Source organism: Salmo salar, chromosome 02 (assembly GCF_965601325.2).
Source record: "Salmo salar chromosome 02, fSalSal1, whole genome shotgun sequence".
NCBI classification, from domain to species: domain Eukaryota; kingdom Metazoa; phylum Chordata; class Actinopteri; order Salmoniformes; family Salmonidae; genus Salmo; species Salmo salar.
Genome location: NC_138292.1, coordinates 59,761,578 through 59,774,850, shown reverse-complemented (window position 1 = coordinate 59,774,850; position 13,273 = coordinate 59,761,578). Strand labels below are relative to the sequence as shown.

At 44.2% G+C, this 13,273-nt stretch overlaps 1 protein-coding gene across 6 annotated transcripts in view; it reads right to left on the bottom strand.

Moving 5' to 3' along the window:
* The window catches only part of LOC106587011 (myosin-10), a 92,526-nt gene that overhangs the window by 38,080 nt on the left and 41,173 nt on the right, over positions 1–13,273 (bottom strand). For 2 of the 6 annotated variants that reach the window (XM_014174807.3, XM_014174822.3), the window contains exons 6-16: positions 12,846–12,875; positions 12,571–12,588; positions 10,973–10,990; positions 6,387–6,479; positions 4,162–4,225; positions 3,868–3,966; positions 3,449–3,592; positions 3,150–3,245; positions 1,724–1,842; positions 1,296–1,448; positions 163–351 (exon numbers count right to left, since the gene is read on the bottom strand). In XM_014174807.3, the coding sequence (XP_014030282.1) occupies positions 163–351; positions 1,296–1,448; positions 1,724–1,842; positions 3,150–3,245; positions 3,449–3,592; positions 3,868–3,966; positions 4,162–4,225; positions 6,387–6,479; positions 10,973–10,990; positions 12,571–12,588; positions 12,846–12,875 (1,023 nt within the window). The remainder of the gene's footprint in view (positions 1–162; positions 352–1,295; positions 1,449–1,723; positions 1,843–3,149; positions 3,246–3,448; positions 3,593–3,867; positions 3,967–4,161; positions 4,226–6,386; positions 6,480–10,972; positions 10,991–12,570; positions 12,589–12,845; positions 12,876–13,273) is intronic. The other 4 variants (XM_014174840.3, XM_014174860.3, XM_014174832.3 and 1 more) reach the window with 3 other exon arrangements.

Sequence of the window (13,273 nt, the reverse complement as noted above, 5' to 3'; positions counted from 1 at the left end):
AAAAAGTTAATCAATGGAAAACAAATTGTTTTAGTTAACTTTGATCCTTACAGATTCACTCTGTTTCAAAACGTTAGCTGCTCATTGAACATGACCCAAGTATTGACAACAGCACAAACACCACAGGAGGACACACACACACACACACACACACACACTCACTAAACGGATACTGACCGGCCTCTCGATGAGGTCGATACAGGGCTGCAGGTCCAGGCCGAAGTCGATGAAGCTCCACTCGATACCCTCTCTCTGGTACTCTTCCTGCTCCAGGACGAACATGGTGTGGTTGAACAGCTGCTGCAGCTTCTCGTTGGTGTAGTTGATGCACAGCTGCTCAAACGAGTTCAGCTACAGGAGAAAGGCATACAAATTGATTTGATCTTTTTAGAACTCAGAAACTCAAGGAATTTTGTCTCAAAAGTGAATAAAGCAGTAAGATGGATAATTTCTTAATTCATCCCTAGGTGGAAATTGATTTGTAAGGAGTTTCAGATATGTAAAATCAACAAGACTACATTATTTCATTTATGAAACACCAATGAATACCACTTCTCCATAGCCAAGATGTTGAGATGTCTTCAGCTCAAACTGGCACCTACTGCTTTTTACAGTTTTACAAAACAATAACTGCAGCTGATTGATTTTTGTTTGCTATGATTAAATTGATCCCAGAGATCGTGATTTATTTTCCTGTTCTTTTGGCTCAACATTACAACACTGCAGCCAAGGCTCTTAGTGGGGGAATAAACAGCTGCCACAAACCAGAAGGGAAACAGACAGGTTGGAATTTCAGCACAAGATTTAGTGATCTTGGGATATTGAGTGTTCTAATCGACGACAAGGTTCATGTCAGCAATGTCTGAACCTTCTGAACTCGCCTCTTGTTGAACGAGCCTCGCATGATAACTATTGTCTATCAAGTGATAGATCAATTAATGACCTTGGTGTGAATGATATAAAACTAAATGAAGATGACACCCAAAAGGCATTTTTAGAAGTGCTGAGATTCCCATAACTGACCCTGAGGAGGGAATGGGTTCAAAGTGCAATTGGTCCACAGGATAAATGATCAGCTGTTTCCCCAAAAATGTCAATCAGATCATTATCCCACAAAAAAACGTCCTTCGACCATTCAGATGACCAGTTCCATAGACAGGATGAACTGAAGCCAAACCAAGTCCCCTCTCTCTTCTCTAGCTGTTTTCTCTGTATCTGGAAGAGATGGCGGGACCTAGTGGAGGCCTCATTTGCCATGTATTTAAGTACTTGTTGAGGTCTACGCATTTAAGTACCTGGAAGATCTCAAAGCCAGCGATGTCCAGGATGCCGATGAAGGAGGCCCCCTGGCGTTTGGTACGGTCCAGGGCCTTGTTGATGCGGTGGACCAGCCAGCGAAACAGACGCTCGTATGTGGCCTTGGCCAGAGCCTCCACTGAAAAGTCAGCCTAGAGAGAGAGAGAGAGAAAGAGAGAGAGAGAAATATGCATTGCTTATTAGATTGTCTTTCAGTGGTATGACTTGGCAAGTAAGTCTGCCATTCTCAGCCTTGGGGTCTCACGGCTAGACCTCTCTGTTGTTATAAATCTAACAAAGAGGTGGACAGGAAACACACCCCACAGTACTAACATTATCCTGATCCAGAGTCAGCAGTACAGTGAGTCCATAGAGGGGTGATGAGTGAAGCAAGGAGAGCTTCTGTGGTGTAGCGTTTGTGTTTTACCTGTTCTTTGGTCTGAGCCTTCTGGACGTAGTCTCGTCCCACCTTGATCCTTGGAGACAGGATGGCCCGGGTGAACTCCATCACGTTCAGCCCCAACAGGTGGCACAACTTCTGGGCCGCTGGTAGAGGAGAGGAGGAAGAGGGAGATAAAGGAGGGAGTGAAAAAAGGGAAAACAATAGTAACATTAAATGTTCGTTCTCAAGATGTGATTACAGGCAACACAAATAACTTTACAATACTCAAATATCCCTTACATAGACTCAAAGCAGTAGCAGGGAAAGAAGTAGCAATATTCGAGGAGTTAAATGTTATTGGGATGTGATTTTATATATATATATATATATATATATATATATATATAGACCCGACGGATAACCCTATAATCCTCCAATTCCCATAAACCCCAGTGAGTGTGAAAACACACAGTAAAAACCATATTGACTTTCCATCAGTGGGACCACCGCTTGAGACCACCAGAAAATACATACCACTGGCAGCAGGCCACAGCTCTACATGGTCGGTAGCTAAGAATTACATTCTCCCCCTTCTGCCAGAAGTTGCTCACATTTGACCGTTAATGGTAAAGAATAATAAGTAAGAACTGAACCGAGTGACTGCCTCCCCCTGCCAGTCCAGTACCTATAAGGTAGGGAGCAGACCTGGATCCAAATACTATTTGAAATATTTCAATTACTTTGAGCATTTGCTCTAGTCTGTCTGGAGTGTCAGGTGAAAGGGGTTTGCACTTTTGGGACTTTTTTGCAAAAGACAAGCTCAACCAACCACAGCTTAAGTATTTGAAATAACTTAGAATAGTATTTGAACCCAGGTCTGGACTAGAGCTCAGGGTAGGGGGTAGTTAAACACAGCTGTTTAGAACACCTGTGGGTTAACAACACAGACTTGATTTAAGACGTGTCAAAGCGGCTTTTATGATATTTGTCTTTTGGAACTGGGGAGATGTTTGAATTTAAAATATTTGTCACGGCGGGAGCTTCTGGAGAGGTAAGAATGATAAATCTGTATCATTTCCAGGGGTAGAGTTGCCAGCGCAGAGCCTGCTAAAAACATCTCCCTCTGTCCTAGATCTGTTTTCCACATTTGGTAATAACTGTCTGGGCCACGGCATTGACACTCACTTGCTACCCTCTCCTCTTGAAATGCCAGGAATGCAGCAGTAACACACGCGGTTGAGGCAAAGTCTTCATTAGTTTTTTTCTTCTAAGTAAAGTAGGGGAGTAAATCTGAATAATGATGTTGTTTGAAGGTGTGTGACAGGGCCAGGAGAGATGGGAAGGTTAAATCGTTAGAGCGCTGACGTCTGACTCAGGCTGGATAGCACAGGTCTGGGAGAAAGATGAGGAAGAGGAAGATAAGTGTGAATGTCGTTACGAGCCGAGGGCACAGCGGGTCAATGTCAGCTACCTGTGTTCTCAGGCATAGAGGCCTGGTCTGAGTTCCTCTCCTTCTTGAAGACGATGTTCCCAAACTGAAGCACGGAGGAGACAACCTTCAGCATGGCTGCAAGCAGAGAACGTTATCATAAACCCATCATGAACGCCACACACTGCTCTGTGTTTGTTGGAATACATGGAACTGTTATGAACATATAAAGTTAGAATAATTACTATAAAGCTGTAAAGTGTTGATGTGAAAAGGATTTAAAAAGTTGAGACAGACAGACAGACAGTCAGTCAGACAGATGAGAGTGAGGATGGTGGTACCCAGGATCTCGTCGTGGGAGAAGCTCATGATGTGCATGGCCTCCATGGTCTCCTGGAAGTTGTCTTTGTCCTGCTGACCAGGGACGGTAATGTTGCCGTTGGACAGGAAGCGGTAGCTGTTGAAGCCCTCCAGGAGCAGGTCCGCTACACAGAGGAAAAGGAAATGACGTCGAGATAGCTGGTCCGAGGTCACAAAGGACAAAAGGCAAACATGCATTTTTGACAGTCAGCCCACTGACAGGTGATGTTATTGTGATACTAGGTAGTGAACGACACAGAGTCTGAGTGGGTTTCAAGACACCTCAGGCCAACGGCTAGAGAAACAATGTTCTGCATGTCAGAGGGTGACTATTCTTTACAGAGGCCATATGGGTCCGGGTCGTTGAAGTTATGCTGATGGTACATATCAGACTACTTACACCTGAGATGTTCTCCCGCCCCACACAGCAGCTGGTAGAAGATGTGGAAGGTGCGCTCGTCTTTGGCTTGGCGAACAGCTCTCGATTTCTCCAGTAGATCTGTCCCATCACAGTCAAGGAAGGGCAGCCTTTATACAGTAAAGAAAGATATTAACCCCCTAGAGTAGATTTATGCGGCCCCTCTGGAATCTAATTAGCATAATACAACAATCCCCATCAAAATCTGTCCGTTTATGTAAATGATTAATATCATAGCTTGCATGGAACATTTAAGCTAGCTGTTTGGAAGGATACACGTTTCAATGTTGGCCCCGACGATGTATCCGGTGACATCAAAGTTAATCCGGATGAACTTTCCCTGCAGGGAGAGAGAAAAGGACAGTGAGAAAAGCAGACAAACCATATCACTGCATCCACGTCTCCCTCAACCACTGTGCTGCAAGGCCTTCCCTTTTCTCCCTCTGAGTCACATCACAATAAGGCTACATTTGATTAGTCTGGTCCCAGAACTGTATGTGCTTTAGTCAACTACTATAGTCAGATGAGTTGGCACATACACAGATCTGAGACCAGTCCAGGCCATTGTATTTTATCCTCATTTGGCCACATTCCTCTTGGTCTCTACATTCCTGAGGTCTGGAGTAGACTACGTTCCTGTTGGTCTCTACTGTCCTGGGGTCTGGAGTAGACTACATTCATCTTGGTCTCTACTGTCCTGGGGTCTAGAGTAGACTACATTCATCTTGGTCTCTACTGTCCTGGGGTCTAGAGTAGACTACATTCATCTTGGTCTCTACTGTCCTGGGGTCTGGAGTAGACTACATTCCTGTTGGTCTCTACTGTCCTGAGGTCTAGAGTAGACTACATTACTGTTGGTCTCTACTGTCCTGAGGTCTAGAGTAGACTACATTCATCTTGGTCTCTACTGTCCTGGGGTCTAGAGTAGACTACATTCATCTTGGTCTCTACTGTCCTGGGGTCTGGAGTAGACTACATTCCTGTTGGTCTCTACTGTCCTGGGGTCTGGATTAGACTACATGCATCTTGGTCTCTACTGTCCTGGGGGTCTGGATTAGACTACATGCATCTTGGTCTCTACTGTCCTGGGGTCTAGAGTAGACTACATGCATCTTGGTCTCTACTGTCCTGGGGGTCTGGATTCGACTTCATTCATCTTGGTATCTACTGTTCTGGGGTCTAGAGTAGACTACATTCATCTTGGTCCTGGATTAGACTACATGAATCTTGATCTCTACTGTCCTGGGGTCTGGATTAGACTACATGCATCTTGGTCTCTACTGTCCTGGGGGTCTGGATTCGACTTCATTCATCTTGGTCTCTACTGTCCTGGGGTCTAGAGTAGACTACATTCCTTTTGGTCTCTACTGTCCTGGGGTCTGGATTAGACTACGTTCCTCTTGGTCTCTACTGTCCTGTGGTCTAGAGTAGACTACATTCCTTTTGGTCTCTACTGTCCTGGGGTCTGGAGTAGGCTTCATTCATCTTGGTCTCTACTGTCCTGGGCTCTGGATTAGACTATGTTCCTCTTGGTCTCTACTGTCCTGGAGTCTGGATTAGACTACATGAATCTTGGTCTCTACTGTCCTGGGGTCTAGAGTAGACTACATTCCTTTTGGTCTCTACTGTCCTGGGGTCTGGATTAGACTACGTTCCTCTTGGTCTCTACTGTCCTGAGGTCTGGAGTAGACTACATTCCTTTTGGTCTCTACTGTCCTGAGGTCTGGAGTAGACTACATTCCGATTGGTCTCTACTGTCCTGGGGTCTAGAGTAGACTACATTCATCTTGGTCTCTACTGTCCTGGGGTCTAGAGTAGACTACATTTCTGTTGGTCTCTACTGTCCTGAGGTCTAGAGTAGACTACATTCCTCTTGGTCTCTACTGTCCTGGGGTCTAGAGTAGACTACATTCCTCTTGGTCTCTACTGTCCTGGGGTCTGGATTAGACTACGTTCCTCTTGGTCTCTACTGTCCTGTGGTCTAGAGTAGACTACATGAATCTTGGTCTCTACTGTCCTGGGGTCTAGAGTAGACTACATGAATCTTGGTCTCTACTGTCCTGGGGTCTAGAGTAGACTACATGAATCTTGGTCTCTACTGTCCTGGGGTCCAGATTAGACTACCCCTGTGCATGAGGCTGTGATCTGACTGTGCTGAACAGAACAACCCTCTCTAATCTAAACTGGATCCAGAATCAAAGCAGTCATTAATGATTAGCAGAAACGTTTCTTGTCCTGCTGGAATGTTCCTATGTAATAATAGGAAGATAATCAAATAAATTCCACTCCATTGATTTCTCTTCCTTATCATCAAAAGATTCCAGGAAGTTTTGGAAAACTCCAACAAACACACATGCCAGCTAAATCTGTCTCAAGTGCCAGTTGTTTGGCAAGCCACAGAGGAACATACATTATAAACTTAGGGAAGACTTCAAATGAAGCTCGATACTGCCTTGAGAATGGCATTATTTTGGGGAAATACGTATACATTCTTTACTTACGAATCGTGACGAGTTGTCATTCTTCACTGTCTTGGCGTTGCCGAAGGACTCAAGGATGGGGTTGGCCTGTAAGAGTTGACGTTCCAATTCACCCTGAAAAAGAGGAGAGATATTACAGCAAAGCACTGGTTCCAAGCACATACACCCCCTTCCCCCAACTAAACGTTTTACAAATAACAAGCACAAAAAAATGTTGGCCCGGGAGAAACATTTTTCCAATACACAAAATGACAGATCACCCTTCTAATGTTCGTCAATGTCAATCTAACAGTCACATAGTGTCACACAGACTATTGCTCATGAAACATATGTAGGCGGACGGACACTGTTTCCCCAGTAATGTTTATGACCATAAAAACTAGTAGAAAAGAGAGTGAAACGACAGGTATCGCAGCGCTGTAAAAGACAGATGTGATCAATGGAGCATGTTCAGGAAACCACTTTACAGTCTCTCTGCTCAATATCCTACAACAGTACGTCCAACTAAAACTAAAAAGATGGTATGATAGGGAGAGAGAGGATAGAATCTAATTTCTTTGAATAAATTGGGCCCGTTCTGTGCGTTAACGACACGTGATTCCTGTTGTCTGGTCTCTCAGTGTAGAACCTCTGGGTTTGGAATGGAATGGATCAGAACCTTGTTGCTCAGTGGTAAAACAGAACAGAACTGCAATGACTCTCTCCACACCGCATATGGTTCAGTTGAAGCTCAACGCATCCACAAGCGAAAGTTCAAACCCATTTGGACTAAAGGTTTGCATTTCCTCTTTCTATTGTGAGACCAACATCAAAGGCATCAAATCAAATCAAATGTTATTGGTCGCATACACATATTTAGCAGACGTTATTGCGGTGTAACGAAATGCTTGTCAAATAACAAAAAAAAACGAAATATTGCAAAGTTGCTTAGGAGCTAGAAGCAGAGCTGCCATGTCTGTCGGCGCCATCTTGATGATTGAAGCCATTATCTAACCATCAAGCCTGCAAAACAACCTAATCAAATCAATCCCTGTTTACACTGTCGAAGTACACAGTACGATCATAAAAAGTACCAGTATATTTGTGCAACAGACAAACCAATAAATCTATCCACAGATGTCTCATATATTCCACAGTACACAGCTGTGTTCCAGTGTGGTGTTTTAGGACGTGTGGAGAGCTAGCTGCTGTGAGCCAGGCGAATGGGTGGGTGCTGGATGAGTTGGGGCTAATGAGGCGACTCAGAGAGGAAGGCCATATCTCTCCAGTTAGTGATTGAGATAGAGATCCTGAGGAAAAGGACTCAATCGTTGATCACAGTGACAGATACTGGGGAAACAGACCTGTTTAACACACTGACACAAGCCAGAGACAGTCTATCCTATTGGCCAAAGACACAATCTGTCCTATTGGCCAGACACACACTCAATCCTATAAGGAAGAATCCGTCATCATTAGAGATCCCGTTAAGGGAGGGAGGGAACGGTGCTCTGTTCACTTCTCACACCTATCGTAGACCCTATCTGGCTGACTGCCAGGGCGGAAAAGAATGTTCAATAAGTATGAAATGGAACGAAACGCTCCAAAATGTAAAGGTGGTATCCAAACTTGTCCAATAAGAAATACTGGGTTTCATCTTCCGTTGCTACAGTGTACCCTAATCGACATGACCCTGTGCAGATGTTTAAACAGGTGGCCCATTACGATCCCATCCAGAACCTCTAGGCTTGGTCATGACCGGGGATCCAAGATGGCCCACCAAAACAAAAAACATGGCCCGTACTGTGAGCTTTTCTTTTCTGCGGCTAGGTGGGAATGGGATTTTCCCATTACGTCAAGCTCACCAGACACATTTTGATCGCTCAAGACGGTGGCGTTTTTCCAGGGATGTCTGTGGGATGAGTTAGGGATTAGGAAATCAGCCTTGCGTTCAGACGTGAGACGCAATCTTTGGCTGCCAGAGCTGGGCCAGAGAGCCCGGCAGCTGTTTTCATTGAGCTTTCGTGCTGCTGAAAATGAGGCAGGAATGAATTGAATAAGCCCGTTCCTGTCAGTGGCAGATTGCACAGACGGTAAATTATAGCACGGTTTCAGATCTGTCAGTGCGGTCTTTCCATTCCCTATAGTCATTGTCACACGCTGTCTCTATAACGCAGTGCTATATGACACAACTTGACAATACCACACGCTTTAGAACAAACTAGAACAGAGGACATAATGGAGACTGTTTAATGTCTACAAGCTGCCAATCTCTGCCAAACTCAGTCTACAGACTGGGACCAGACTGGGGAGAGGGTAGGAACAAAAGGGGTGAATACAAAACACCAGCAGGGGTCCACTTTAGGAGCATTACAAGCTGAACCACATTCCAGTGTTCCGGAGTGTGTTACTCTTGTTCTGACAGATCCCAGAAACCATCATTGTCATGTAAGGAGGCTAATCACTAGCCGTGCCAACAACTGACAGGCCTGGAAGACCTCCGGGACATGTATTGTACCACATAATCAGGTTTATGTGAGCAAGAAGACCATAAAATGACTGTTGATGGAATGAGTTACACTTATTCTGATGAACAGTGTCTGGAACCCATCATAGCCACGTTAAGAGGCTAATCACTACAGTGACAACAACTGGTGGGGGCCTGGAAGAACTCAGGGATATATAGTTGTTGATAACATAGTTGTTGTTGTTAGTGTGACTGTGGACAATGCTATCGTGTACCACTTAATATCCCGTTAACATTGACACGACTACGAAATGAATGTAATCTTTTGTGAAATAACTCCTCTCTATTCTCAATCTTTCCTCTGTAACTTGGGAAACATCCTTTGTAGCGTGTTCAACCTCACTTGTTATCAGTGTCAGGGCCTTTGGCAGTGCTTTGGCCCAGATTGTGGAGACTGGAGAGCCAGAGGAACTGTAAAAACTGTCCCATTAAATCTTCAAGGAAGAGGCCAGGTGGGGTTGTGGGGTCACATCTGCTCCACAGACTAGAGTCAATGGACAGACGTTACAAATCTATCCAAGTCCACAAGCAGAGTCACTGCTGGACAGACGTTACAAATCTCTCCAAGTCCACAAGCAGAGTCACTGCTGGACAGACGTTACAAATCTATCCAAGTCCACAAGCAGAGTCACTGCTGGACAGACATTACAAATCTATCCAAGTCCACAAGCAGAGTCACTGCTGGACAGACGTTACAAATCTATCCAAGTCCACAAGCAGAGTTACTGCTGGACAGACATTACAAATCTATCCAAGTCCACAAGCAGAGTCACTGCTGGACAGACATTACAAATCTATCCAAGTCCACAAGCAGAGTCACTGCTGGACAGACGTTACAAATCTATCCAAGTCCACAAGCAGAGTCACTGCTGGACAGACATTACAAATCTATCCAAGTCCACAAGCAGAGTCACTGCTGGACAGACATTACAAATCTATCCAAGTCCACAAGCAGAATCACTACTGGACAGACATTACAAGTCGTTTCCAAAGTTGCTCCAAGTCCACTACCAGAATACCACTTCAGTGACTGTTGTGTGAGTGCGAATGACGCAGGCAACCACAACTTGTGTTTGTGGTTTGGGGAACAGGAACAAACCCCCACTCCTCCAGGGGAGGTCAGAATAACTTCTATCTGTGTAAACTCCTCCCCCATGGCAAAGCCGGGAGCAGATGAAAGGCTTGCAAAGACAGGAAGAAGCAGTTCTAAGGGGATTCATTAGTGATCTAAGTAGCACTGCCACTGAGACACAAACGGCAAAATCCACAGTCAACACCCCGTGGTGAATTCATTAAGGTACGAAGATGAAAATCCCCATTATCGTCCCTGCTGGGCGTTCTATGGCTGGGTCTGAGTAGACTAAGCAGAGGGGAGGCTGTTGTAGGTCTTGGACCATGTCATGGCCCTCTCTCCCTGGGGGAGTCCATTCAGCTGAGCTCTGGGCAGTGGTCCCCTCGGCTCTCCCTCCCTAGCTGCTCTCCTCCAGAGTCCTGCTCCAGTTACAGCTAGCTGGAAGCCAACTGACTATTTAGTAAAGCCTGCTATGGCTATTTGGCAGCACCAGCACCTCGTGAGTGAAAAGCTCTCCAGCAGGCCCACCGGGAGCCAAATTGGACGTGGGAGAGAAGTTTGTGACGAGGTCCTGACAGGAGCCTTGCTCAATGTCTGCCAGTATAACAGTGGAACATATTACAAATGCACTGTTTATGATTGGTGGTGTATTATTGTTTCAAATAGGATATGTCAGTTAGGAAGTGGGAAACGTGTTTATTAGTATGTATTAAACTAGGAAGTAATGTTTATTTTCCCGATTCTGAGATATTTGAAAGAAGCAGTGCCATCTATAGGTAAGAACAGGGACACCATACAGATCATGGAGTGGATTAAAACTAAACTCGTTTAAAGGTGATAGAAGGTGATAGAAACAGAAGCTGCTATTGGGCCCCCATTGACACCCATAAAAGGGGCAGATATACAGAATAGTACATAGCGACCATAGCAGCCCCTTTACAGGATATTCTCCCCATTGTGTTTTGAGCTTGTCTAGTGAGTGGAGTACGGTGGGTGAGAGAGGTGAGGGACGGACTACATGCTACTCACATAGAACAGGGCTCCACTCTGTAGTCAATGGGTAGATTGTCAAATGTTACCATGGAAATAAACAGGAAGTGTTAATGGTTATGGATACTAAACACACATACAGGATATACATACAGTACATACACACCAAGGAAGACAATTACAGGTAGTACTCAAAGACAATTTGGACTAGACTAAATAATACATAAAGGCAAACGGTTTAAGTGAAATCTACAGTAGTACATTAAAACAGGAAGCAGGGGAATGGATATGTTATTCTGAAAGCTATCTATTCCAAGAAGCTATCTCACTGACAGGTGCAATTCCATATGTTTCTCATATTAGCCTTGGGGGCAGTGTGCCATAGTGAGCATCACATCTTTATTCAGAACACTGCTCATCTGCCCTCATGTGCCGTTTCCATGACCTTAACAGTATCAACAAGACCTAGAGCAGCTGGTTGAAAAGCAAATGCCTTGAGAGTAATATTAAGCTACTGAACTAACTACTGCAATGACAACCACAGCCAGACAGTCTGCTTTTCAGTAATGTCCTTTAACTGACCCCGTGTGTGTGTTTGGTCTTGTTCTTCTAATCCTCATGGGGAACTGAAATGCCCAAATGTCCCTCACAAGGATAGTAAAACAAGGAACATTCTCCCTTGTGGAGACATTTCCCACGTCTCCATGAGGACAAAGGCTACTTTAAGCTTAGGGGTTAGGGTTAGGGTTACAATTAGGGTTAGGGGTTAGGTTTAGGGTTACAATTAGGGTTAGGGGTTAGGGTTACAATTAGGGTTAGGGGTTAGGTTTAGGGTTACAATTAGGGTTAGGGGTTAGGGTTACAATTAGGGTTAGGGGTTAGGGTTACAATTAGGGTTAGGGGTTAGGTTTAGGGTTACAATTAGGGTTAGGGGTTAGGGTTACAATTAGGGTTAGGGGTTAGGGTTACAATTAGGGTTAGGGGTTAGGTTTAGGGTTACAATTAGGGTTAGGGGTTAGGGTTACAATTAGGGTTAGGGGTTAGGTTTAGGGTTACAATTAGGGTTAGGGGTTAGGGTTACAATTAGGGTTAGGGGTTAGGGTTACAATTAGGGTTAGGGGTTAGGTTTAGGGTTACAATTAGGGTTAGGGGTTAGGGTTACAATTAGGGTTAGGGGTTAGGTTTAGGGTTACAATTAGGGTTAGGGTTACAATTAGGGTTAGGGGTTAGGTTTAGGGTTAGACGTTAAGGTTAGGTTTAGGGGTTAGGGAAAATAGGATTTTGAATGAAATACATTTTAGGTCCCCACGAGGATAGAAGAACATGTGTGTGTGTGTGTGTGTGTGTGTGTGTGTGTCTCAGTTCTATCTTCAAACTCATCTCTATTTCAACGTCTTACTGCTCAACTTCTACTCTGCATTGTACAAAAATAGCTCACATAGTACGGCATGTCTGCCAAACTTTGACTGGTGGCGACCAAACACAACAAAGGCATGTATATGATTCTGTTTCATCTAGTGTGGAATAACAACATTTGCAAGCACATTTTACAGGACAGTACAGTGCATTGACCCACAGGTATACATGGAAAAGCTGCATTCACATCAATATTCATGCCAGATTTAAAGTTAACTTACGACATGATTATTTTCCGCCTGATAGAAAGAGAATCTGGGTCAATACCCAAACTTTGTTTGTCTAATTTTTACGCAGATGTCAACATTACACATACATGCTTCACAGTGTGCAAGAAAATAACCAATGGCACCATTTCACAAAACAGGCTGTAGCCACAAAGAAATATATTAAATTGCCACTAGGTTTACATAACAGTAGGTCCGTTTGAGAGTAGAAAGTTGGTGATGCAACATGCACATGAATAAGGTTTTTAGAAAAAAGTGTAAAGACTTGCCTGTAGTTTTACTGGTTTAGGCGACTCTGGCTGTTTGTTGCAAATAAACAAACGCAAATATGTTAGAGGGTTGTGCACGCCTGCACAATCTACAGAGCCCACTATAGGTGCTACTGTAGGATGCTTTTTTTTGGCAACACACATCATCATGGGACAGGAGCTGGTGTATATGAATTCTTAACACATTTACAGGCATGTTATGCAAAAAAAAAAACATTTATATATTGGCACATTTTATCAATGGGTTCATTTTTATAAACTGGGTGGTTCGAGCCCTGAATGCTGATTGGCGGAAAGGACTGACAAAACATTTATTTTTACTGTTCTAATTACCTTGGTAACCAGTTTATAATAGCTCCGCGTTGTGTCGCGCATAAGAACAGCCCTTAGCTGTGATATATTGGCCATATACCCCACCCACTCGTGCC